General features: G+C 41.4%; 3 protein-coding genes across 6 annotated transcripts in view; 1 reads left to right on the forward strand and 2 right to left on the reverse strand.

Annotated features, from left to right (window-relative positions):
- ANKRD6 (ankyrin repeat domain 6) overlaps positions 1-8711 on the forward strand; it is a 152537-nt gene extending 143826 nt beyond the window's left edge. For all 4 annotated transcript variants that reach the window (XM_037520105.2, XM_037520106.2, XM_054699031.1 and 1 more), the window contains 4 exons: positions 28-180; positions 4777-4890; positions 5551-5677; positions 7666-8711. In XM_037520105.2, coding sequence (XP_037376002.1) covers positions 28-180; positions 4777-4890; positions 5551-5677; positions 7666-8231 — 960 coding nt within the window. In that variant the 3' untranslated portion in view covers positions 8232-8711. The remainder of the gene's footprint in view (positions 1-27; positions 181-4776; positions 4891-5550; positions 5678-7665) is intronic.
- Positions 8712-11262: 2551 nt separating this feature from the next.
- Positions 11263-16669, reverse strand: LYRM2 (LYR motif containing 2). Its single transcript, XM_037520108.2, has 3 exons — positions 16576-16669; positions 15743-15883; positions 11263-15313 (listed from the first exon to the last, which is right to left on the reverse strand). The coding sequence occupies exons 1-3, from the start codon at positions 16618-16620 to the stop codon at positions 15233-15235; spliced, it is 267 nt and encodes an 88-aa protein (XP_037376005.1). The 5' UTR covers positions 16621-16669; the 3' UTR covers positions 11263-15232.
- Positions 16670-20772: 4103 nt separating this feature from the next.
- The window catches only part of MDN1 (midasin AAA ATPase 1), a 155615-nt gene continuing 148731 nt past the window's right edge, over positions 20773-27656 (reverse strand). Inside the window, exons 93-99 of the mRNA XM_037518752.2 lie at positions 27429-27544; positions 26673-26847; positions 25630-25703; positions 25377-25491; positions 24640-24703; positions 23028-23170; positions 20773-22382 (exon numbers count right to left, since the gene is read on the reverse strand). Of these exons, the coding sequence (XP_037374649.1) occupies positions 22194-22382; positions 23028-23170; positions 24640-24703; positions 25377-25491; positions 25630-25703; positions 26673-26847; positions 27429-27544 (876 nt within the window). The 3' untranslated portion in view covers positions 20773-22193. The remainder of the gene's footprint in view (positions 22383-23027; positions 23171-24639; positions 24704-25376; positions 25492-25629; positions 25704-26672; positions 26848-27428; positions 27545-27656) is intronic.

Below are 27656 nucleotides of genomic sequence, written 5' to 3' on the forward strand. Positions count from 1 at the left end.
GGACTGGCTCCTTGGTTTTCCTCTTAGGCACCAATAAATGGCTGTCGATGTGAACCTCTAATCAACAAGCTGGAGAATCAGTTGGAGGCAACTGTGGAGGAGATCAAAGCAGAACTGGGGTCAGTTCAGGATAAAATGAATACAAAGCTGGGGCACATGGAGAATAAGAACCAGCACCAAGTAAGTGTCCTTGCATCTTCATTGTAAGGTGTTCTGGGAAGAAAATGAAATCAGAGATGCCAGCACATCCTTCTGATCTGCACACTCTGCCCTGAGTTTATTGGGTGGACTGTCAGGGAAGAGACCTGCTTATGTAATACGACAGGCTCATTTATTTAAATTTTTTAAAGAACATGTTTAAACTGCTTTTGACTATAAAAATAATATACCTACTAAAGGGAATCTTCTAAATATGAAAATTAGAATAAATTATCAGTTAGGCCCTCCCACAAAGATTATAAGGAACTATTAAAATTTGTCTTTAGTCTATATGCTCTATACCCCTTTTCTATTACATACAAAATTAAGCATGTCTGGCTTTTTTCTTCTCTGAACTTTTTATTTTGAAAGTTGTCAGTCATACAGAAAAGCTGAAATAATAGTCTATGGAATGCTTATATACTCTTCATTTAGATTCAACCAGTTGTTAATATGTTGCCACATTTGCTTTGTGTGATTTTCACATTATTTTTCTTCTGCTGAATTATTGAAGATTTGAATTATTGAAATCACAGACTGTCCTGAAACTTCCCTTTAAATACTTTACCCTTCCTGTTTGCTTCTCCCTCTTTACCTTCAGGGATACCCATGAATCTCTGTTGCCTTTTGTGTTGGAATCAAATCACTCATGTGGCATTTCTTCATTTTCTTTCTCTCCTTCTACCTGAATCATTCTTCAAGTTCATTGTCTTGTTCTATTTTTCTATTCCATTTCTAAAGTTTTCTATAGCAATCCTGATCTTATTTCTTGTGTTCTTCACATCCTGAGTCTGTTTATTATCCATAACTCAATCTCTTTTGTCAAGTACTCCTTCTGCTCTTTTAATTTCCTTCCTGAGTTCATTGAATTGCTTTTCTGAGTTTTCTTTTGAGTTTCTCCATGACAGCTATTTCAAATTTGCTAATCTTACATGCCTTTAAGTTTGGTTTCTGGAAGAATTATGATTCTCTTTTTCATGTGATATCTAGAAGTTTTGTGTTGGTTGACAATATATATTCCTGTCTGCGTATTTGCTGTTTATACGACCATGTCTGTTTTTGTCAGGCTCACCTCTCTGAATTCTGATTCAGCATCTTTGGAAAAGGTGCCTTTTTCCCCAGTAGGTGGTGCTGTGGCTCTAGTTGTGGCTCTGCTTATGGCTATAGTCTGTGGTTACCTGTGTGCGTAGTATCACCAGTTGCAGGCTGGGGGAGCAGGCGTAACAGCACTCTGACACTGTCACTGTGTTGGTGGTATGGAGGGGGTGTGGCTGTGGAGAAATCTAGTTGCTGCAATGGGGGAGAGCAGGGCTTCACTTGCCTGGGCCACCTCACTGCTTTTCCTCCTCCCTGGTTCCTGGCCCACAATTCAGTTGTGAGAACTTCCTGGGACTTAGACTTCAGGGCAGCTCAACAGGAGGGAGCAAGGGAATGCTGAAGTTCCTAGCACTTCGTGTTGCCCTCCTTCCTGAGCTCATGGCCCAGGTGCTGATCTGCTGCTCTGGAGTTCCCTTGGGCAAAGATCATGGGCCTCTACGCTGTCTCCTTTCCCTAGAGGCTTGGGGCAGTCTGGCTGCTCAGTACTCTCCCCCGGGTCTATCATGTCCTTGAGCGTGGATTTACCCGCCTTCAGGTGCATAGTTGTGTGGATCGCTGATATCCTAGAGTGTTGCTCAGCCAAACCCCTGCTGCTCTATAGTTGATTAAGTAGTTGGATTTTAAAAGGGAAACATAAGGTAAATGCTTTATGCTGCCATTGTGCTGATTTCACTGCCCACATGTTTTAATTGCTGATTTTGGTTTTAAATTCCAGCCCAGGATCCAGCAAATCTTTTGTGCATTTGTATTGTGTTTTGTGTTTTGACTCTGTGGTCTCTTTTAATCTAGAATAGTTCCTGATTCGTCTAGCTATTTTTTTCTTTCGTGGTATTAACTTTTTAAAGAGTCCAGGCCAGTTGTTATAAAGCATGCTTTATACTCTGGATTTGCCTGGTAGTTTAACTTGTTCTCTAGTGGTTCCCGTAGTTCTGTAAACTGAAAGTTAGGTCTAGAGCAGTGGTTCTCAGAGTGTCATCTCTGGGCCAGCAGCCTAAGCAGCATCTGGGCACTTGTGTGGAAAAAGCAGATTCTTGGATCTCATTCCAGATCTACCGAATTTAATTTGTGAGTAAAACTGGGCTGGGGGTATCTAGCATGCTTTGCTTTTAGCAAGACTTCCAGGTGAGGGCCTCCCTGGTGGCCTGGCGGTTGAGCACTGGGTTGCGAAGCTGCCCGCAGCCTCCGCAGCGCCAGTTCGATCCCTGGCTGCCGGGCGAGGGTCCCACATGGCACGCAGACCTCTCCTGCCGCCGCTGCTCCCCTTAGCAGTGTACTTCGTCAGTCTGCCTGTTCTGTTCCCTGCTCTGTCTCTGGTGAATCCTCTCACCCCCTCCATACCTCTAGCCTGTACTCCCGTTCTTGTGTACATAAATAAATAAATCTTAAAAAAAAACTTAACACATTATAGAAGTATGTATCCTGGTGACAACTCCCCAGAGAGCCCTACCTTTCATTGTTTAATTATCAGCTATGCTGTGCTTTTTTTGCAGCATTTTCATTTTGTCATGTCTTAGACCTGCCAAGCTACATTATGCTTTTTAACGATGACAGATTATACCTTCTATGGAGGTATATGTTTAACTTCGCTTTCTGCTTTGTATGCTTTTTTTTATCATGAGCATTTTCTCATGACCTTGACTTTATGTTAACACAACATAATTTAACCGTTTCTGTCAGACTTCAAAGTTGCTTATAGCTATAAATAATGACATGACAAATACATGTATTCTTTTGAATGTCCTCAGGTTATTTGCTCAGAATTAAGATAATTTGATCAAAGTTGAGAATATTTAAGACTCCATAATAATTGGCAAACTACTAAATAGAAAGATTATACCAATCTAATATATCAGAAGTGCCTGAAGTTCTGGCTTCAAAACTTTGCCATTATTTACTGTTATCACTTTGTTTTTGCCAATTGAAAGATACTTAATTGTTTGCTTTTTATTTCCTTGTTTATTGGGGAGGTAGAACATTTTTAAGGTTTTTTTCCGCTATTTACATTTTATGAAAGTCCATTGAAAAATCATTCCTTAGAGCCAGGAGACTGTTTTGTGAATAAAAATCCACTTCCGAGAGCCTACGCCCAGCAAAGAATGTATCGGATGTACGCTGGGATGTCTCAAGAAACGCTCTTTGATTCAAGGAGGGTGACATACTGAGATGTAGACTCGTAATCCAAATTCCAAATTATAAGGAAAGGACTTTGGCCCAGCATGAGTCAGGTGCTCAGACCTGAACCAATCAACCTTATCCCAGGATAAAAACATGTACAAACATGACTGCTCCTGGCATAGTCGCCTGTGTAGAGAATGAGGAGTTGGGTAAGCAGGCCAATCCCAGAAAACAGAAGGAGAGCTGTTCACAGAACAACATGAGGGCTGAAGAAACAAAGTATAAGGTGCCCACGATGTCTTCAAAAATGATACTGCTTTAGAAAAAAAAGAGTTTGAGCATCTGAATGCAGAACATCGTGTGTATCTGACAGGAGGGGAACTTACCAGTGACCTGTCATGGCTGGATACTACTAACAGCAGTTCCATTTTCTCAACCTTTTCTAAGACTGATGGGCATTAGGGCCTTGAGGGAAATGCCAGTTGAAGGGAGGAAACCAAGGGCATGTCATTTGCAGGTGACTGCTGTTGGTTCCCTGAAGCATTAACTTGAACTCCTCCTTCACCCTTCTTCATGACTGGCTTTGAGCACCCTTATTGAAGCATCAAGAGGATTTGTTTCATTAGGAGACCTAAGATAAAAGCCCTGAGTATTGAACTGCTTTCAAGGTATTCAAAAATTAACAGATGAGGAAATAGCTCCATACTTTTAGAAATAGTTTTTCCTTTTTATAATCTTAGAAATAATGGTAATACATAGATAGATAGGTAGATACACACACACACACACACACACACACATTTTCTTTTTACTTACAAGATCTCCATTGGGGGTCCCCCTGGTGGTTCAGGGGGTTGAGCGCAGCACTGTGAAGCTGTCCACAGCCTCTGCGGTGCAAGTTGGATCCCCCGGCCAGGGAGCTACCCACATAGTGCAGCAGACCTCTCCTGATTCACCCACTGCTCCCCTCAGAAGTGTATTTCAGTCAGTCAGTCTGCCTGGTCTGTTCCCCATTCTGTCTCTGGTGAATCCTCTCACCTCCCACATCTCTGTCCTGTACCCCAGTTCTTCTATATATAAATAAATAAAACTTAAAAAAAAAAAATCTCCATTGGCTGAAGTTGTGTGTGTGTTGTGTATGTATAATCTCTTAAACTCCTTAGGATATGTGAAATGAAAAAAAGAAACATTACCCTACATAGAAACATGCCCTGGAATTCTGATAGTTCCATGCAAACAGAAAGAGAGCTGAGATTTGGCTGTGATCTTCTCTGGATCCTGCTTTGTTCCCCCGAATCTGCCTCAGGAGTTGAGAGATTAGGGTCCATCCTTAGATCATCTCAGCCACTTGGTCTTTGCACCTAGATGCGGGTTCTGGACAAGCTGATGGTTGAGCGACTCTCTGCAGAGAGGACCGAGTGCCTGAACCGCCTGCAGCAGCACGCAGACACAGAGAAGCACCAGGGAGACAAACGACAGGTGAAAACCACAATCTCTTAATCCTTGTGATTTACCACCTCTGAGTTAAGGATCAGACCTCTAAGTGAAAACCCAGAGACTGAGGTCCCCTGAAAGCACTTGGATGACATAGCATGTCATTTTATAAAAAAAAAGAACTTCTAGTTTGGTTCCTATTGTTCTTGAACACACTGGCAATGAATGGGTAGATCAGTTTATAGAACATGCAGCAGAAGATGTCATCTCTGCCCTGAATCCATTGTGTTGTAGATATGCTGGGCCATTACTGTCTTTGAACAAGACTCCCTGTCCCCAGGGAGTTTATGGTCTACCCAGGACAGTAAACATGAAGTGAATATTGGGTGTGTGAGAGAGAATTCATGCTCCTAAGTAGCCAGAAATGGTTGGTTGGGTAGACTTGGGATGCTCTGTGTGAGTTTAAAATGCCTATAAGTTGCTTTATGAAGAGTATGGATAGCTCTCGGCCTGGGTGCTAGGTGAATCCTAGTCTGTGGAGGAGGAGGGAGGATGGGTAATCCACAAGTGGATTCGTCAAGACCATATCCTCAACTATCATAGCTGGGAAGTCCATTCTTGATGTTTTAAAAACCATGCTTGACGTTTACCTGATTAATTTGTCTAGTAACTTGTGGGGTTTTTTTTGTTTGTTTTTTTTTTTAGATGACTTTGGTAGATGAATTGAAGACCTGGTGCCTGTTGAAGATTCAGAATCTGGAACTGAAGCTTTCTGGAGAGTCTAGAACCTCTAGGGCTAAATCTACACCATCCACTTGCGAGTCCTCCACAGGTAACTCGTGTAGAGAGGCATTCCAAAGGTGGTGATGATACCGGAATTGTAGGTGTTCAAGCCTAGTCTCCCAGCCAGGGATGGATCCCAGGCTGCAGGGGCAGCGCTGAGTCCCAGCCACTAGACCACACGGGCTGGTGTCTCACGAAGCCGCAGCAGGGACTTCGCAGACGCTCAGGCAAGCAAGCGAGAAGAGGCAAGTTTGTCTAGAGAAAGAAAAAGTTTATTGAGGAGAAAAAGAGCAGAAATAAAGTGGGACTCCCAGGCCATGAAACCAGGCCAGGGAGGGGCAAGGAGCCCAAGTGGAGTAGTGTCTCAGGGAACATACACCTTCTTTCCCTCATTATTCTAAAGCTCCACCAGTCTCTTTGTGACTGGTGGGTTCTCGGTGGTCTCACTCACCGCCTAAATGTCTCTGTGCCCAGAACTAAGTCTCTGTGTCCCAGCCCTTATCTTTCTTTCTTCATTGCCCTCTATTTGGAATGTCTTGTTGACCCTAAGGTCATAAAGTAAGTCCCTAATGTCATAAGTCCTGGGGTGTTTGATTCTTCCCCTTTGGAATTTGTTGCCCTTATCTTTGGAGCCCTCCTTAACTCTCCTGAAGTCCCTGCACTGTCCTTGAGGCTGCCTAATCATCCCTAATGTGCCCCAGGATTCAGTGAGTCCCCGGGATCTCATTCTCACCTGTATCCTAAGGCAGTCCAGAGGATGGGGTTGTGGAGTGTTTGCCTGTTGGGACAAGGACCATATTTTGCTGATTACTGTAGATTTACTTCCTATACAGTAATAAACAGTAATAAAGCCCTCCTATTTAAGTATAAAAATATTTAAATAAAGGAATAAAGGAATTGTTGACCGGTGATAGCAGTGCTTCCGGTATGCTGGTCACGCAGAGTTGACCCCAAGGACCGGGTGGAGGAGTGAAGAACGGATGCCTGTCGTCTCCGCACGGCGCCCGTGCTGCTTTCTCCTCTCTTCTTTGATCAGCCTCGTACCTCTGGCCAACTGTGTAAAACCTCATTAAGCAGCAGTTCATAGGGTGAAGCTGCCCCGGGTGTTAGGTGAGCCATAGTTTGAGTAAAGTATCTTTGCATTAGCCACAGTTGTTACACTTGATGATTTTGAAGACAGAGCTTGGTAATTGGGCCTCAATGGAGGATAATATGTTGTCACAAGCCGTTTAGGGAGCTGTGTTTTTTCTCTTCTTTGTGCCCATAACATTGTGGAAAATCCTGGGCAATATTTTCATGTCAGAACTTGTTATGGAACTTTTTATGGGACTCTGGATTTGCTAAATAGGACCACCTATCCTAATTGGAGCTTGAGTCAAGAACTGCTACGCTGGGGCTCAGAAATCAGAGAATGGGGATTTTCATTCTCATTAACACCCAATTCTGTCTTGAGACACATGGTGAGTCATGTCATCCTCAGCAAATAGTACATAGAACCTTCTGGGGTAGGTCAAGATAGGTTAGAGGAAAGGTCAACAACTTTTTTTTCAGGAGGATTTTCTTTAAAGATTTATTTATGCATACAGGAACTGGGGTACAGGCCAGAGGAGTTGGGGGGGGGGTTGGTGAGAGGATTCACCAGAGACAAAGTGGGGAACAGAACAGGTGGATCGACTGAAATACACTGCTGAGGGGAGCAGCAGACGAGACAGGAGAGGTCTGCTGCGCCATGTGGGTTGCTCCCTGGCTGGGGATCGAACTTGTGCTGCAGAGGCTGCGGATAGCTTCATAGGTTGCGTCTTAACCCCATGTGCCACCAGGGAGGCCCCCAACAACTTTTTTGGCTTAGATCCCAACAGTGTGGCTGAAAAACAAGATACTAGAGAAGTGGAAGGGAAGGGTGGGGAAGAGTTGCATGTGCTCAGAGGTAGCTGGAAATGCTGCTGAGTCAGGATTCCCAGGACTCTCAATGCCGACACGGTCACATGACTAGGGGAGTGGGATTTGCTCTGACTTTTGCTTTCCTTTTGAAACCAGGTGTGGATCAATCAGTGGTGACTGCAGATCCTGTAGCAGCTTCTGACAGTTCCCCTCAGGTGGTTAGGCCCAAGGAAAAGGCCCTCAGCTCCACTGCGACCCACAGGCTCCAGCAGGAGCTATCTTCCTCGGAGTGTACAGGCTCCCGACTGAGGAATGTCAAGGTTCAGACTGCCTTGCTGCCTTCTAAGGAGGCAGCCAGATTTGATCCGCAGGCTGGACCCTGTGTCGACAGAGGCACCCAAACCAAGAAGTCTGGGAAAAGTGGGCAAATAAGGCATCGAGGCCAGCACCAGGCATCCACCTGTGGGCAGCCACCACCAGCAGCAGGCAGTGAGCAGCCCGCCCCTCACGCTCGAAACACCTCCCAAGCTCTGGAGCTTACCCAGTATTTTTTTGAGGCTGTTTCTACCCAGATGGAAAAGTGGTATGAAAGGAAGATTGAAGAAGCGCGAAGCCAAGCAAGTCAGAAAGCCCAGCAAGACAAGGCCACGTTGAAGGAACATATTAAGAGTTTAGAAGAGGAACTTGCTAAACTAAGGACTAAAGTGCAGAAGGAGAATTAAGGCCTGGGAAGTGGCACAAGAAAGAAATGTTAGGATTTCTGGTTTTGCAACTGCAGAATACTGTGCCCAAAGTGTCCATTACTGTGCACGTAGCCAACTTGCCTTTAAAAAATTACTAACTTCTAAAATATGCCAGGCACATGCTTCCTATGCCCTGAAGTTATGAAGACTTCAACAATTAAAGTGAAAAACGGGAAGCTTGCTTAGTTTCCGATTTCATTGCAAGCTCAGAACCTCAGTTGGGGTTCATCTGAAGTTCAAAAGCTCAGATTAAGCGAGCCATGCCAAGAAACTAATGTGTAAACCTAAACCCTAAAATTCAGGATGTTTGAAATAATATATATCAAAAGCAAGACAAACATTAATCCCTTGTGAATGCAAATTAAGTAGTCATTCACATAAACACAACCTGCTGTGCCTAGACAGGAGTGGCCTCTGAGAGCTGCTGCTGAGTTGCACTAAACCCTTGCTCGAAAATTCATAATTCTCAAAATGCTGACATTTTTCAGGTGAAAACTTACCAAATTTTGAGGAGAAAGATTTTCACATCACATGATTGAGTGTATGTTAAAAATGTTTTTGAAAAATCAGCATAGTTAAATATGAGTAGCTGCCTGACGACATTGGGACTGCTTGCTTGTCATGAACTCAAGTGAGGAAGTTCTAATCATTTGATCATTGTTTCTGTATTTTTAGCCAAAAGGCAGAAATACTACAAATGATGAATTGTAGAGATTTGTAAATTAGATTAGTGGGGAAAACATTCATATAATTACCTGAAACTTCTACAACCTATTTATAATCAAACCTAGTTATCTTAAGAGTACCTATCTGAATTTGAGCTTATTTGTCTGTATCTTATAAAGAAATGAATAGTTCTTGAAAGTATTTCATTTTGAATTGAAATTTTGTCAGTGAAGAACCTCAAAGGCTTCCCCCTGCTTTGCAGTGACTGTCAGGTGAGTAAGCCAGTGACTTGGTCTAGACCCTGCTGGCCCCTAGCTTCATGGCGCCCTAAGGACTTTGCTCTGTGGCGCATGTAAAGTTGTGGCAGTACATGGGGCTGTTGAGACTTTGGATCTAATTATCTTCCAGGTTCCTGCCCCTTGGAACGTGGGACTGTGTTTATCCTCAAAATTCCAGGTATGCATACAAACTGCTATACACATAAAACTGTGTACTATTACCTAAATTTTGTATAAAATGTTGCTCATTGAGCCAAAGAGAAAATGACCTCTTGACATGGGAACACTCAGAAAAACAAAATATGTATGCTTTTAGTCCCTTTGGTTTTTGTAATGGCAATCTACAGATACAGGTATGGCTGATGAACAGAGGTATAGATCTTTGTCACCATTATAAACCTAAATAAGGGATTAATTTGATCTTCTCTCAAGTTTATTTTCACTTTTGTAATTTCTCATCTTTCTCAGTTACTATTTAGGTAGATGGTTCCTCCCCAGAGACTCATTCAGTTGTTAAATGTAGCAGTATCTTCTTCTTTTCATTTCCCTATTTGTTCTTAATTCAGAATCATAGAATTATAATGCTAGATGGCACCTTCAGTTTTCTAAGTCTAGCCCCAACAAGGCATCGCTAACCTTTTTTAGAATCATTTCTAATCTACATATGTCAATTTATAACATATTGAGAGTTGCTTAATACTCATGGGAGATGAAACCCAGAGATGTCCAGGAAATTGTATTCCAAGAAGGAGTTATTTTCACTTACCAAATATCTCCTGTTACCTCCAGGGGTATCCTTGTTGAGAAATGCTGAAAACCAATTAAATTTTAATTGATTAAGGTCACAGAGTGCTTTGATGGGAAGTATTTTGACTAACTGCTACCCATCAGAAACAGGCAGCTTATTGTAAACTGTTACTCTTACCAAAATCACAGGGAAATCACAGCCCATGGATGGACAAGGAAGTCAGATGCAGCTATTCTGGCAGATTATATGGCTTTAGTCTCTGTGGTAAGATGGAAAATCAGTAGAGGCAAGGAAATAGCACAGAGCCCATCATCCTCCTAACCCAAAGACATGGCAGCAACTCAAGGCCAATGCAGTTTTTCATTTTCAATGACCATATTTGGTTTTGTTCAACAAAAATTTGTCAAAAACTCAGTGACAGGCCCAGTGTGTATTTTCCCTTGATTTTGTCTTGTGTTATTGGTTAAAATGATCAATACTTTTCCAAAGATGTAGAACTTATTGCTAGCCCATCATGTAGGTAATGTTTGAAAATGAAGCTGGAGCTTTTAATAGCTTTGGGGGAAATGATGTGACACAGAAAGGTTGAACAATGTGCAGTGTTTTTTTTTTTTTTTTATATTGTCCATGTATTATTGCATTGAGCATGCTCAGTAGCTATGATAGAATCGAATACTAGTGCTTATCTTACTTTTGGTTTGGGACCCCAAAATAAAGGAAGTTATGTTTTCATACTTACCCTTTCTTTTCAGTCAAGTGTTGATCCTTGAGAGGTATGTGGTCTTCTATTTAATAGTTTTACTACCTACAATTTGTAGGATTAAATGGTTCTCCAAGCATTAAATGGTTCTCAACACAATGGGTATGACGTCCCTTATTTAAAAATGAAATTGTGAATAATTTGTGTAGCTTATGTTTTCATTTGTGTGGCTGGCCAAATCTTGTGGTTCTTGAAAGAGTGCCTTCATCCAGCTACATTTCACCCTATTTCTATAAAAATGTCATTTACAGTAAATACATCTGTTTTAAAGTAGATATCAAGTTCGATGCATGAAAAAATGTTTTAAGTCTGCTGTAACATGGGGAGATTTCTCAATGCAAGTTTAAATGTTTAAATTGTTGATCTTTTCAAAAATATGGAACAAAGAAGGACAAAACACCACTTATAACTGTATTCAGATAAGACATTTTTTGACTAATTGTTCCTAAAAGCTAAATACATTTCTTCTTATAAGAATCAGTCAGGACTTAAAAGACAAAATTAATTTTTAAAAGGCAAAATTTTTTAAAAAACTATCTAAAAAATTTTAGAATACCTGTTATCAATAGGAAAAAAGGAATGTATATGAGCATATATATTCAGTTTTAAATCTATCAGCCACACAAGCAAGATATAGAACAGAAAAGCACCTTATTTTTTAGTACAAAATAGAATGGGCAGAAAGGACTTAATCTTTAATTTAATCCTTATGTAATTTCTCAAATGCCGAGGAGAAAAACAGTCTGTTATGATTTCCAATTTGACACAGCGATAATTTGCTTTTGATCCTGTTGCAACTTATTGTAATCTTTCTCAAGGTAGATGTGAGCTGCCCTTCTGGGTTTTTTTTTTTTTTTAACACTAACATTTTCCTTATTTATAAAAACCTCATTTAGGTAAGTATGGGTCTCTGCTTTTCAGCTTCTCCTGAGTGTCTTACCGGTATGAATATAGTAATGTAAATACCAGGAAATGTTTTGCTTGCCTCAAATATTAAAGTCTTCTGTCTCTGCAGATTTATCCACATCAATGGCTGTTGCAGGAATTTAAAACCTCCAGCCTGATGGCCCACTTAAAAGGCATAGATAGTATAGGTGCAGTTGCTATGTTAAATAATAGTCTTGCCACTTTCATACACTAGAAATATTTTTGAATTCAATTTTTAAAAATTTAAAAAAAATTTTGAAATTAAACTTTAGAAACAAAACCTTAACATTCAAACAAAAGTATAGTTTATAGGGAACATCCAGAAAGATAATTCGTCTAACTCACAATACTGATAGAAGACGAATAAAATACTTCAGCAGCAGTTCTGTTCTGGCCAATGTTTTAGTGAATCCCATGTCTCCATATCTGAGAAGAAACTGCTGGGGGGAAAAAAAAAAACAACAGGCTTGGCCTGTAATTCAGAGGGGATAAAACATTAAGTGAACATATTAAACTGTTCTTGAAAGCATAAAGTTTATGATTTCATTTCCATTATAACAATCTTACCCTCTGGAAAGAATTCAAACTACAATATTTTACCCACTTTAAGAAACAAAGTGAAAACAGCAAACTAAGCTAGCTTTCCTTGGGTGTCTAGTATTTTCATCTTACAAATCCAAATGCTCTAAAGTCTTTCTCTTTAAATGCTTTAAAGTCAGTGAATTGGAGGAACATCACCAATTCACTGTCTTGTACACATCATAAAAGGATGACTTTTAGCTTCAAGAGTTTAGATTTGCTAGAGACAGCCTATATTTATGTATATCAGTTATGCCACACAAAAAGAATAAAGAACAAACATTTCCAAAGTGTCTGTTCAGGGCCTCCCTGGTGGCGCAGGTGGTTGAGCTCAGTGCTGTGGAGCTGTCTGCAGCCTCTGCAGCATGGGTTCAATACCAGCCGGCCAGAGAGATACCCACATGGCGTGGCAGACCTCTCCTGCCTCGCCCACTGCTCCCCTCAGTGGTGTATTTCAGTCAGTCTGCTTGTTCTGCTCCCCGCTCTGTCTCTGGTGAATCCTCTCACCCCCGACACCTCTGGCCTGTACCCCAGTTCTTGTATGCAATGAATAAATATTTTAAAAAAACAAGTGTCTATTCAGAAATTGTTCACAAATGCTGCTTCTGTTCATTACGGGCTTTGCAACAAGTTGACTGACATACATTCTGTATAAAAATCTGGAAGTTGGCTTAGGCAAACATCTTGACTTAGATTACCCTGCAGAAGAGTATTCAGAATTACTTTGTCTTGTGGGCCGGGAGGCTGTGGAAGGGGAGGAACCTGACAGTGCAGGTCACTGACATACACTGCCATCAGTTTATGCTTCTAACACATCTAGTACTAGATATTTTCTTTTTTGTCTTTCTGGTGCTGGTCAGATTCTTGGATTCACTTTTTGGATCTATAGATGAGCAGAGGGCAGCCAATTCCAGCCTTTTCCCAAGTTTTAACTATATTGTTATAAATTTGGTCTCTTTTAAGTGTCCTAGGGCCTCCCTGGTGGCGCAAGGGGCTAACACTGCACTATGAAGCAATCCGCAGACTCTGTAGCAGCACGAGTTTGATCCCCAGCCAGCCAGGGAGATTCCCACATGGCGAGGCAGACTTCTCCTGTCTCTCCCGCTGCTCCCCTCAGCAGTGCACTTCAGTCAATCTGCCTGTTCTGTTCCCCACTCTGTCTCTGGTGAATCCTCTCACCCCCCCCCACCTCTGGCCTGTACCCCAGCTTGTATACATAAATAAATCTTTAAAAAAAAAAGTGTCCTAAAGTCAACTTCTGTCTCCAACATATTTTTCAAATTCTTTTTTTTTTCCTGTCACTGGAGGATAACCCAATGCACTAAGGATCTTCCCTAAAGATTTTACTTCTTTCACGCGGATGTTAAGGTAATAGTATTCGCCTCATCCAGAAGTTGTCTGAGGTTTTCCCTCTTTTTTGGTAAAGTGCTTCTGTGTGTTCATTAAGCTTCTCATTCTCCTCTTTCTGACAAAGATCTAGATTCTCAACGGCAACCTTTTCAAGAGGCCTCTCTCTACCAGTTCATGACACATCTGAAGAATATACTTCGACAACCCCGAGGGATAATGCAGAAGGATTTTTCAAGTAAGTTTCAGAGTGTCTACTGAGGTCAATATACCTCCAGTCCAATATCTCATACTGTTTATAAAAACAGCTTTATTGATTTACATGTTATCTTTCATATCTCAATTCTTAAAAACCAGGAAAAATCCAGCTTTACTGCACATGTAAAAATGTACAACTCTACATACTTTAGTATATTCACAGAATTAACTGACACCACAAGCTAAATTTAGAATATTCTCATCACTCCACAAAGACTATCATGCCATCAGCAGTTACTCTTAGTGCTATCCAGAACCAAGGCATCTGTTGATCTTTCTGCCTATTCTGGACATTTCATAGAAATAGAATCATACATGTCATATTTTGTGACTGGCCCCTTTTAATGATATTCTTTTTTTTTGTAGTTTTTTTTTTCTTTAATTTTTCTAGAGGCATGTTTTATTTATTTTGTTTGTTTGTTTTGTTTATACATGCACTGGGTACAGTCAGAAGCGCGGGAGGGTGAGAGAATTCACCAGAGCCAGAGCTGGGTGCAGAGCAGGCAGAGGGACCGAAGTACACTGCTGAGGGGAGCAGCGGGCGGCAGGAGAGGTCTGCGCGCCATGTGGGACCCCCCCTCCGGTGGCCGGGGAGCAGCCAGGGATAGAACCGGCGCCACAGAGGCCGCGGGCAGCTTCGCAACCCAGTGCTCAACTGCTGCACCACCGGGGAGGCCCTACTTAATGATATTCTTAACATTTATCCAGGTTTTAACAAGTATCGGTACTTCATTTTTTTATTGATAAATTGTATTATAGAAATATTTCATTTTATTCATTTATCAGCTGATGGGAATTTGGATAGTTTCGATTTGGGGGCTATTATGAATAATGCTACTATAAACATTTGTGTACAAGTTCTTGGTAGACATGTTTTTAGTTCTCTTGGTTATAAACCTAGAATTTTTGAGTCACATGGTAATATTTTTTAACTTCTGAGCAACTATTTTTTTCCAAAGTGGCTTGTACCATTTTATATTCCCACCAGTAATATATAAGAGTCACAATATTTCTACAGTTTCACCAACATTTGTTATTATTTCACTTTTTAATTCTAGCCATTCTTGTGGAGATGAAGTGGTATCTTTCGCTGTGGTTTTATTTGCATTTCCCTGACAGTTAATGGTGGAGAGCATCTTTTTATGTGCCAGTTGTCCATCTGTTGTGCAGGTCTTTGCTTCTTACAAAAACTGCTGAGAGAGCCAGTAACATTTTCAAAATACACGGTATATTCTCAGTGTTAAGACAATTGTTCTGATGGGCTTTTCATTGCTCTCTTTGACATGACACACTCCATGTTCTGATGTTTTGTCCAAGCACTATACATACAAATGATGTGGCTTTGAACAGGCATTGTGGAGCCTGAGCCAGACAAAACATATACAAACTCTGGAAACCTTTCAGAATAATGTTATAGTTAGGATTTTGCTAAAGCAAGTGTTTTTTCTAACTCCTTGAGCTGCATATTGCCTTGAGTAATCATCATCCGGATTGTATCCTGTAGAAGAAAAGTGAAAGATGGTCACTGTTTCACCTGGTTAAGCAAGGTACAGCTCTACTCTTTTATTTAAGTCAGGAACCGATATTAAGAATTAGAACTGCTGTATATTAGGAAAATCCAAAGCTGACAACAGGGGTACAAAATGTCTGGTTTATATATACTCTACTCTTTCCCAAACTCCTGCTGCAATGATTGATGTATGTGCGCGTGCACACATGCTATGACAGAAAATACAAGTGATGTTACTGCAGAATGCAGGTACAGCAAAGGTTGTAAGATTTGAAGTATCCTTTGAGTGGAAAATCAGTAACATTAAGAACAATGATTCAGATATACCATATCAATGACATATTTCAAGATAACTACTAAACTTTTAAAAAATGCACAAATGGCCAAGGCTTGTCCTCACCGTGACCTTGTTTTTACCTCTTCAGTGGCACTTTTGTTTCTTTTGAATTCTTCCCTTGCCCAGTCCTTCAGATATTTCCGATCAGAATCATTTGGAACTTGTCTAACTGCTTGCAGAATTCTTCTGTAGAGGAGGAGAACTTGTTGCCTTCTCATGAACTGTGCAGGAGAGGAGAGATGGCAGTTAAATCTACACTTGACATAGCTGTGGCTCCTTAGCAAACAAATTTGTAACCAGATGACTTCTCTTTAGCTCTCAATTTTGAAAAGGGTAAAGAAAAACTTTTTTTTCTTCCTGTAAGAAAAAAAGGCAATTCGTTTATTTGGGCTGTTTACTGATTCTTTCATCAACTCTAATAATCCTTAAAATCAAGACGTGACTACTGGATAGGAAGAGAGCTGTCAGTCCCCTTGAAGCTGTAATCACGGTAATAGCACTCTTTCTAAGGTAATAGCACTCTTTCTAAATGAACGCAGTTGTTAAAACCCTTTGGAATTGTTAAAATCTCACTTTCTCCTGCTGCTGTCGCTCAGTGTAACAGGCAGAGCAATCTCCACTGTGGCCATCAGCCAGCTGAGGCATCAGGACTCCAACTCAGGATCCTGGTCGGCCTCAGTAGTTAGTGACAAAAAGTCCACCTCACCCCACCCCACTTTCCTACCCCCACAACCCACATTCCAGCAGCAGGGGGAAGCCAGTCCCCAGACCCAGGCCCATCACAGAGGGCGCACGCCCCTGGTCTGAGTGCAGGGACTGGCCCTGCACCTCGTATGTTGGTGGCGGGAGACGTGGAGAGTTGAGGCTGGTCCCCGGAAAGCTGCCCAGGCAGGCCAGAAGGAACAGCTGGTACCTGCTTTAGCGTTAGCGTCGCCGGGGGTAAACGGGAAGCAGCCATGACCTCCAGTCTGTGCGGCCCTCTAGAGCGCCACTGCGCAGGAGCGGAAGTGGAGGAGCTGCCCGGGGCGGGACGAGCTTGGTTACCTGGGAGACGGCGGTGCCTCCTCTGAGCGCCCGCAGTCGTTTGGAACTGAGCCCGAGGGTCGGAGTTTGCAGTGAAGAGCTAGGCAGCCTAGAGGAGCAGTTCACTTGTCTTAAGCCTAAATGGTATCTTCAGTAAAACCAGTAAAAGAGTTAACAACTCTTCCCGTAGATTGTTGTGATAATGAGGAATGGTTAGGGCATTAGCACCAGTTTCTGGTAAGTGATTTTCATTAAATGGAAGTTGGGGGTTGGGGGGTGATTGCTTCAGTGTGCTCCTTTTGAGTTTTTGAAAATGTGTATTGTTAAAACTACTAAAAATTTTAATGTTCTTTTTTTCCTAAAATTTGCATCTTGGTCTTTTTTTCTTTTTTCCATACTGCTCTTTTGTATTGCAAGCACTTTTCCAGGGTAGTAGTCTTTATAATGTATTACAGTTGACCCTTAAAACAGCCTGGGATTGAAATGTGTGTGTGTGTGTGTGTTTGGGGGGTGAGGGGAGGGCGTGTCTACTCATACTGGCATTTTTCTTATAAAAAGACAATTTAAAGTGAATGGTATCCATAAATACAGTATAGTACTGTGTTGTATTTTCTCTTATGATTATGTTAACTCTTTTCTCCTTAAGGAATACAGTATAAGTGTTACAGGGCAGGGAGAGGGGCAGCCCAAACCCCGCAAACTGCCTATTCTAAATGGGTTCTGCCATCCGCCGCATCAACACAAAACATATGAGACTTTAATGGGAAGGGACTTTAATACAATTAGGAAGCAATACAGGAAAGGCAAAGAATCTAGTTTCTAAATCAAGCACCCGAAGTTACCCTTGTGGGTAAAAGTCCATCCAAATGGGAATGGGCCAGAGCAAGGCCCCAAAGCCTGCCACAAGTCTAAAGCATCTTCCAGTGGGGACCCACAGAAAAGGGTCAGAAACAACCAGACAAGCCCAGAAGGAAAAGAGCAAAATCAAGATAAAAGCTGCTATGGTCTCCTCCCCACGGGTCTCTCACCCACATCTGTGTCACCCAGTGCACGACCAAAAGGCAAGCACAGTTTCTTCACATGTCTGTCCATTCCATGTGCCTCCTCCAGGTCTCCTGGCTCTCCATCCTGCTTCCTTCCTTCTCAGTCTCCTCTGCAGCTTCTTCTCTCCCTGCTCAGCTCCACCCTCCTTTTGGGTGGGGCAGGAAACCTGGAACCTCCCCCTTTTCTGGGGACCACCCTGTTACATAAGTACATATAAACGTGTTAGCTCTTTTCCATAAAGCTTCTTTCAGGTCAACAGCAGGTTATTTGTAGTTTTGGGGGAGTCAAATGCTTGGATTTTTGACAGTGAAACGTCACAGTCTGGATCACCGAGTTGCTTAAGAGTGGTTTTCAGAACTGTGTATCACTAATAATGAGGAAATGAACAGCTCTGTGCTGTCCAGCCTTTATTTCCTCGAAGTTGTTTTTGTTCTACAACATAAGCCACACATATTACAAAATGTTGTTTACCCCTTTACTGAGCATTTATTTGGTTACTTGTTAGAATCCTTGGTATTCTAAATTTTAAATTTGGTAAATTGTCTGTTCTTGAGTTTGATCAGTTAGTGGTTATCAGTATGTTCTGATTGTACATGGATGCTTTGCCTTTTGATATTTATATAGCTTTAAGTCTCTATAATCACATGTAGTTTTCTTTGAGGCTTTTCAACTTCATCTCCCATTCAGAGATTTTTTTTTAAATCTTTAAAAACTTAAAAATCTGGAATTTTGGTTTATGATATTGTTACAGGACAGGGAGAAGGGGCACCCCCCCTTTCCTGGGGACCACCCTGTTACAGTATATGGGTACTTTTCTTCTCCCCCCGCTGCTGTACTATAATTTTAACACCATGTATTAAATAAATCATTCCTTTCTGGATAAATTCTTTCAGGGTCTAAATAATGTGTTCAGGATTATTTCATCTTAGATTTTTTATGCTGTTTTTGTTATTTTATACTATTTACAAAAATTATGCATACAAGAACTGGGGTACAGGCCAGAGGTATGGGGTGTGAGAAGATTCACCAGAGACAGAGTGGGGAACAGAGCGGGCAGATGTACTGAAATGCACTGTTTTTTTTTTTTTTAATGTTTCTTTCTTTTTTTTTTTAGATTTATTTATTTATTCATACAAGCACTGGGTACAGTCAGAAGTGCGGGAGGGTGAGAGAATTCACCAGAGCCAGAGCGGGGAGCAGAGCAGGCAGAAGCGAAGTACACTGCTGAGGGGAGCAGCGGGCTGCAGGAGAGGTCTGCGCGCCATGTGGGACCCTCCTCCGGTGGCCGGGGAGCAGCCGGGGATCGAACCGGCGCTGCAGAGGCTGCCAGCCTCGCAACCCAGCGCTCAACCGCTGTGCCACCGGGGAGGCCCTGAAATGCACTGTTGAGGGGAGCAGTGAGCAAGTCAGGAGAGGTCTGCTGCGCCATGTGGGTAGCTCCCTGGCTGGAGATCAAACTCATGCTGCAGAGGCTGCGAATACTTCATAGGTTGCATCTTAACCCCTTGTGCCACCAGGGAGGCCCCTGTATGCTATTTTATTCTCAGAATTACTCCCCTGTGGTTCTTACAAATATTTCTTATTAAGGTTCTGAAGAACTTTTATAATTGCTAAGTATTGTAATTTCTAACGTAATGATTCAAACACCATATATATTTATATATATATATATATATATATATATATATGCTTCTGTAAAGACATGGGAGTGCTTTAAGAATTCCCTGTTCTCGGGCCTCCCCTGGTGGCGCAGCAGTTGAGCGCTGGGCTGCAAAGCTGCCTGCAGCCTCTGCAGCACAGGTTTGGTCCCCCACCGCTGGTGAGGGTCCCCCATGGTGCGCAGACCTCTCCAGCAGCCCCCCCCCCCTCCCCTCAGCAGTGTACTTCGTCAGTCTGTTCTGCTCCCTGCTCCAGCTCTGGTGAATTCTCTCACCCTCCCGCGCTTCTGACTATCCAGTGCTTGCATAAATAAATAAATCTTAAAAAAAAAAAAATGAATTTCTTGTTCTCTAAACTACCTTTTGCAGTCAGTGACTTAAGAGACTACAGCATAAAACACCTTCTGGCTTTTTAGAAATCTTCACTTTGTGACAGTATTTTCAGTGGCTCTGCCTGCTAAAGGCTTTTTTCAAATGGCAAGTTTTTCACAAGTTACTCATCCTTTGCTGGCTCCCTTGATTTTTTTTTTTTTTTTCATTCTCTAACTTTGCTTTGCTTTTCATTCTAGATTAAACCGAGTTCTTCACCCTTCCTTGTGTGGCATGTTAGCAGTGAATTGCCCCTCCTGGAAAAGAATTTCCTATCTTCAGTGCAAACGGTGCTTCTTTCCAGATGTCTATTGTTGAGAGAATCACTGCTGCTAGGTTTTCTCCGCCGCCTCCATCACAGCCAGGCAAGTATACCTGGGCAGAAAGCAGGTTCTGTGTGACCGTTAGAAATACTTTGTATGATTTCCCTCCAAATCATCTTAGTCTTTATTAGTTTTGATAGTGTTGAATCCATAAATATAAAAACATATTTTTACACTATTTCTTCCCAATTAGAAACACTGCTAGACACTAGCAATGCTATCACTAAGCATATTCTCTCTGTTCTCAGACTCATGCTTTGGGATAGGAAGTTATCTAAGTTCAGTGTAGTCTTAGAGGTAACGTCAATGTTTTTAATCACAGGAACTCTCTTCTATTTTTTTTTTTTTTTAAAGATTTATTTCTGCCTATAAGAGCTGGGGTGCAGGCAGAGAGGATTCACCAGAGACAGAGTGGGGAACAGAACAGGTAGAGTGACTGAAATACACTGCTGAGGGAAGCAGCGGGCATGGCAGGAGAGGTCTGCTGTGCCATGTGGGCTGCTCCCTGGCTATGGATTTTGCAGTGGATGCACCACCAGGGAGGCCCCAGGAACTCTCTTCTTGGAGAGCTTATCTAAGCAAGGTGTAAGTAGGTAAGAGAATGACAAAGAATGCATGGAATGCTGGGAGAGAAAGGACAAGATTAAGGACACTCACACTAAGCAGCATGAATAGTCACTTTCTTTGTAACAGTGACCTCTGAAGGAATTTTAAATAGGTCTTGAATACTGTGAGTAGGATGAAGTTAAGTGTTTGGTCTGTGACAACACTGTAGTGCAGGTTACAGACTAAATGAACTCCCACTGTGGTGCAGAATCTTTACAAGTCATTTTTGGTGTTTCCACCAACTTGTCCTTTTCCCTCTGCCATTAGGCTAGCGTGCTGTAGTCCACGCACCATGGATGCGACTACAGGTGAGTAATTAAGTTACTGGAAGGTATGGGGTCATGTTTGCACAGAATAACTACTGACAGCTGAAAAGATCCTTTTCCTAGCACAACTTTTACACTCCCCATTTAATAATGGTCACAAATTGTATCAACAGTGGTATATATTTTTTAATAGTTTTCATAATATTAGCTGCATAGCCTTTTAGAATAAAAAAAATGATATAACCTCAGGTACATGCTGTAGGACACTTGGTTAAACAAGCAATCTGACCACCTGGAAAGTGGTAGCAAACTTCACAGTGTAACTTGATAACAGATGTGGTGATAGATGATTACATCATGGCATGTGATCTACAAAAGAACATTCTTACAGAACTTAAATAGAACATCACACAGTTTCAAGTATTCAAACACTGCTTTCTGGCCAAGTAAAATTGCCCCAAAACCACAGATGAATTTAGAGTAGAAAAAATAGATGCAGCTGCTTAGTTCTTTTGGACAGAGCATTTCTTTTCCAGAATGAGATGGGCTCAGTTCAGCTTGAAAGCAGTGTGGGGAATGATTCTTCCCACTAAGGAAAAAAATGAACTAAAGAAATAAATTACTACAAGAGAAGTACTGTGGCACTGGGAGAATGAAATAAACAGAGGGAAAGTCATCTTTCCATCATTGCATAGTCTCCCGAAGCAGCGAATATGAGGGACACTGAAAAGCCTCTTCATTTTTACACAGCCCAAGGCTCTTTCTGATCATTCAGATTCCCATGATGCTGGTTGCTTTATGAGGACACATCATAAACGTTCTACCCTCTAAGAAGGTAGTCACTTTCACTTGAAGCATGGCTAAAAACAAAACATGCTCAGACTCTTGAGAAAATTGTAGTTGTCTCAGCCACTGTGGGCTGAGGAAGGCCAAGCCTCGGGACCGGCACAGTCCCATATTACTGGCGGCAGGTTATCGAGGGCCCCTAGCAAAGGAAAGCAGGTGGCTGGGCCCAATGGAAGAGTGTGAGCCACATTTGGGCCGGTGTTTCCGAGACAGGCCTGAAGGACAGCTCTTTCTACGTTCTGAAGTCCAGATCCCTCCTACTTCAGGTTTACGGGAAGAACTGTATCCCAGGTAGGCAGCCCTAAGCTCTGAAGTTTTTATAACTATAAAAGAATATGTGAGTTCAGAACAGCTGTCTGAAAAAGAGCACCTGGGTAAGAAGTGTGACATTATGATCTATGGATGCTCAGAGGCTGTCACTAACTCGAACCATTGCCTGAGAGCATCGCTGAGTGTCTCAGGAAGTGCATTCACATCACGAAGAATTATATAGAATGGGAATGGGAACTCCTCCATGTAGGATCGGATTTCAGGCATCTCTCCAGGTCCTTTAAATATTGGTACTTTAATATCCAAGATTGAGTCCTGTCAATAGAAGACATTTTAAATCAGTGTCTCCAGTATTTAATTGTAAGTAAAACAGAATTTTCAGAGTACTTATTGAGGAAGCAGCTCTCTGCCTGTATACCCACCCCTTTTCAGGAATGGACAATGAAAAGGAAGGAAAAAAATAGATCCAAACACAATGTTCCTTCCTTTCTGCTTGGAGTAATTCACATTAAATCTTATACTTGCTGCTAAGACTTTAATGTAACCTGTGGACAAAATTCTTCCCCCAGAACAGAACTATTCCACGGCATCTTCACTTAAGGACTGATACTTCCTGCTCTGGGAGGCATGCTGGGCTCCAAGTAACTGAAGGGCTGCTCTACATTTGTAAGTGGACAAAACTGCAGTATCTGTACAAATGACTAACCAGAGTCGAGTCACCTAGGAAGCAGTTACCAGGATGCTCTGTGGAGTCCATCTGAATCCTGCCCTCTCACTGCAAAGTGAGAATGATCCCCACACCTCACGGGTTGTTACAAACTAAAGTGAGAAAATACTTAAAGTGCCTACAACAGTACCTGGAGTCAGGAGCTCAGTGTATCGTTAGGTGACCCTGGCCATATTTCAGCTAAAACAGGTTGAAGGGAATCCCCAGTAAAGTGGTTTCTAGTAGTTACTCACCCTAGAACTGGGATTGTCCAACACAACAAAAATGACAAAGATATTAGCATTCCGGGCGGCCTGCACTGCTGCCAGGACTCTGTCTTTGCCTTCCAGAAAAAGGCCACGTCCATCAGAGACCACCAGGAGAAGTTGTGCAATTTCTGTGAAACATAATATAGCAGAAGGGGAAGGAAATGAAATTAGTGTAGTCTTTTGTACTGTTAATACCAACTGTCTCTTCACTGATGAAATTTGGACACGGGCAAGAAGGGTCTCTAATGAGACCTAAGGAAGGAACATGCCCCAGTCAGAGATGTAAGGCTAAACAGTGACAAAGCTTCTGTCAATAAAGCCATTTCCCGCTAGTACTTCAGGGATCAACTTCATTGTAGAGCAACAGATGAGAGTTTAAAAATAGCACTGCCAATTTCTTAGATGTAATTTCTATATATCCCCTCCGGAATTGATTAAAAATGCTTTTTAAACCAAAAAATCAGGCTCCCTGGTGGCACAGCGGGTTGGGCGCAGTGCTGTGAAGCTGTCCGCAGCCTCTGCAGCACAGGTTCAATTCCCGGCCTGCCAGGGAGATTCCCACATGGCGCAGCAGACCTCTCCTGTCACACCCGCTGCTCCCCTCAGCAGTGTCTGCCTGCTCTTTCTCTGGTGAATCCTCTCACCCTTCTGCACCTCTAGCCTGTACTCCAGCTCTTGTATAAAAATAAATAAATCTTAAAAAAGAGAAAAAAAAAAAACCAAAAAAGCTAATGAAAAATCATATACAGTGTTTGGGGATGGGCAGCTGGCTATCTTGTTGTTTCCCCTAAATCAATCATTTTGGATTAGCTGGTTTGTGAGGTGTCTTCCTGTTATGTATATACTAGTTGTGTCTAAATTCTTCCACTGATAAGCCTCATGAATACAGGTTCAGTAAAACATTTTTAAATTAATAAAAGGATAAGGACAAACATTCTATGAATGCCTAATACATCTTGTTCTGTTTCTTTCCTACAGAGCATACCTTTGAAAGATGGTGTGATCAGGTGAGTCTGTGAAAACAGACTGAAAAAGCAATTTGTTAAAGGCAGCTCAAGTGCTGGGTCTGAACGTGGCAGACAAATGCAGACCAGCAACAAGTCCCCAAAAATGTAGGAGATCCCCTGGATCTCATTAGGCTCAGCTTGGATGAGTGAATTTATGTGAAAATGCGCAGTGACAGAGCTTCAGGATTACATGCTCACCATTTAAATATGATACTGGGCGATGTGGAAGAAACTGCAACGACTATAGAAACTGACGAGAAAACCTATGAAGACATCTATAAATCAACAAAATGGAATGTTCGGGGAGACTAGTGCCCCTCCATTGAGAGTTGGCTAAAACAAAGAATTTGTCCCATATGAAAAACAGACTTTATGCAACTGCCTAGACGATACTCAAAAGAGAAAGCTGCATAAATTCTGATATTAAATGACCAAAAGATTTTTCCCCAACCAATCCGATAAATGTGATTATCAAAAGAAAACTTTCAGGAGTTAATTTGCTCCACATGTTCCCCCCCACACCCAATACTTCAGCTTTTTCTCCCTTTAAATTAAATGTTTCCTTTTTTATTAAAAAAAAGACAGCTCACCTGGACCGGTGTTTTGTGAGAGCTGCTGAGCGGCTACAAACATGTTGGCTACAGACTCTAGAAACTAAACCAGAAATAGCCAATTAGAAAGCAATTTAAGCTTTTCCACTGAGACAAATTATTTCTGACACTTAGATGATTATGAGATACGTATCTCCGATCTATAGCAATCAAAGTGCCCTTCCAATCATCCACGGAGAAGGACAGATAATCTCGGCACTGGTGGCACACCACACACCCACCAATGTTTGACATCCCTTGAAGGAAAAATACTTTTCACTGGGGGAGAGTCAATGAACCAAACAGCTGTCTTGACTTTCAAGAAAATAACTGAACAAGAAAACTCAAGATGTCCAGTTCAACCTGAAGACAGGACGCTAAATTAAAGCAAGAATAAAGACAGACTTATTCCATGACTCATCTATTTTACATCTTCTCTAAGTTAAACAGGGAAGAGAAATTGGCCCTGACCCACCTGATAAGGTCAATAAGAGAGGGTTAAATTATGCAAAATGTTCTAAACCTCTCAGAAAAAGACAGAAAAGCAATGATGCAAAATCAAATGACCTTTGACAAACTGAGAAAAAGAGAGCACACCCTGTTTAATAATGGGCACCAATGAAGTTTAGATGGAGAGTTATCCTAATAGCAAATGGGGAAAGAGGAAGTTCCGATAATTTTATCTCCTATACCAGTTTAAGAGTAAGTGCAGAAGATATTTGATGTCCTCAGCATACCTGAGCAATCTTGGTTTTCTTCTGTTGGAATTTGCAGAGCCGTAGGATCTGGGCCCCAGAGTAATCACTGAACTGTTCATGGAATGGGTGCAATAGCTTTACAGACTCTCCAAAACTTGGGGGTAGGGGAAACAAATACAACAGGAGTTATTTTTTGTTGTGTTATCAAAATAACCAACAACAGTTGATTTTCTCAATTTAAATTAAAATTAAAAAGTACCCTTTAATTTCCCAAATTAAAAAGTACCCTTACCTGCACACTGCAATCTGACCCACTTCCAGAAGGGTCAGAGCATTTCCAATCACAGCTAAAGATTCAAATGCAAGCTGTGAAACAGAAAGTTAGGGTTGAAGGCATCAGAATATGCTCTAGAGACCAGTACCTCTCTATCTTTATTCTCATGAAAAACTTTTTAAGTGACACCATTCATAACCACAGACCCTGGCTAATATCACAAAAGCTGAAATTCAGAATCCATTGCACTGGCAAGTATCTAAATATCCAAGTATCTATACTGTCTGTATCTAAAAAAGTGATTGTGAGATTTGAGCCATAAATTAAAAAATGTCTTTTACCCTCTTTTGGACTACATAGTCTCTTGTAGTAACATCTACTAATTACATATCAACTGCCGGGTATTACACTGAGTGCTCTGTGTACAGTATTTAATCTTCACAACGACTCTGAATATGAGGAAGTTATTGCTATAAGCTTCACTTTTCAGAAGATTGACACTTAAATGGCCAAAGTCATGTGGTATTAAGTGAGGAGCTGGGACGTGGCCCAGGTCCAGAGGTTACACTTTTTCCAGCCGAGCATATAAAAACTACACTCTTCAATGCCTTTGATGTTGGTATCATAAGGCATTCTAGTCAGGTACCTAAGCCTTGTTAATACTGATAGAACACTAACTAGATAATCTCAGACTTACAGAAATGTGTTCTGAATATATTAAAAAAAAAAAAAAAGGTTCAGGTTTTATGTTTAACAGTACACTATTTTGTGGAAAATAAACATCGGGTTTACTTACTCTGCAGCTAGACAATAGTAGAGCATGGCTAAGTAACAAAACAATTTAAAAGACAATAGTAAAGGACCAAAATATAAGACATCCTGAAATTGCCCTTTTGAATTCTTCAAATTTTAGGTCTTCTCAAACAATGTATCACATTTCAGAACAGAATCATTGGTATTTCAAAATATTTTTTGCCAGATTGCATTAAAACATTTAGGTGGGCCATGGAACATTGTGTAGTGTTAATTTCTCATTAACTTAGCCGCTTCATTTCTCTTACCTGTTTGGTATGGTTGTCTACCATGCTAGAAGAGTCATCAATAGCCAAACAAATCTGATACTGGCGTTTACTGGGCTTAGTCCTTCGAAGCCAAATCTTGTCTTTCCGAAATTGACTAGCAATGTATGGAATGACCTTCCGCATGTTCAGTCGTTTCCCAGTTCTATAGTCTCCTCTATTAAATTTACCCAAATAGAGCAAAGATTAGTTAACAACTGCCATCCCTTCAGAAGTTTTTTAAAGAATAAAACAGCATTAATAACTTACAATAACCGGTAACCTGGCACAATGAACTCACCATGAATTTAGGATTAGTGGTGAGAATCATCTCTAGCAGCAGCCCAGAAAAGCTATGTATGTATGACAATAATAATAAATATTCTTTCCCAAATAGCTAAACCTTTTTTTAACTAAAAAGTGTTAGTCTCTTTTCTGTGATTGAACTGTGGATACATTTTGAAAAAATCTAGGTAACAAATGCAGCAAGTGAATATCTCAACATATAACAAGGTGAGCAGTGTGTGCACCTAAAGCCTCAGCCACTTTTCGCATTAGATTTTAATGAATCAAAAACTGCACACCAAACTTCATAGAAACTTTTGTGGCAGAGATAATATGAAAACTGGGTACAGAACACCACACCAGTGCCTATGAGACAGAAATGGCAACATAGAAGCCAGCTCCATAAGGAGTTAATTGCTGAGCTAACAGGCTGTCTATCTGGGGCACTGAGCGGGTCCAATGGAGAAGACTTACTTCAGTTTGGCTGCCTGGGTAGGCTCTAATATGAGACGAAGCTGTTCACACAACTGTTGTGACAGAGGTGCAGTTATGACCAGGTAACTCTGCCACATCTCAGCTGCAGCCTTCTCCTAAGACAACAGCAACAACATAAAAGTAATCTTTAGAATGTCACTCACCAATGTCATTACAGTAAGATGAAGGCTTGAAGCAAAGTAGCAAAAAGTGATTTGCATGGACTTT

The sequence above is a fragment of the Talpa occidentalis genome, unplaced genomic scaffold (assembly GCF_014898055.3).
Source record: "Talpa occidentalis isolate TD23 unplaced genomic scaffold, MPIMG_talOcc4v2.1 talOcc4.2, whole genome shotgun sequence".
Classification (NCBI taxonomy): Eukaryota; Metazoa; Chordata; class Mammalia; order Eulipotyphla; family Talpidae; genus Talpa; species Talpa occidentalis.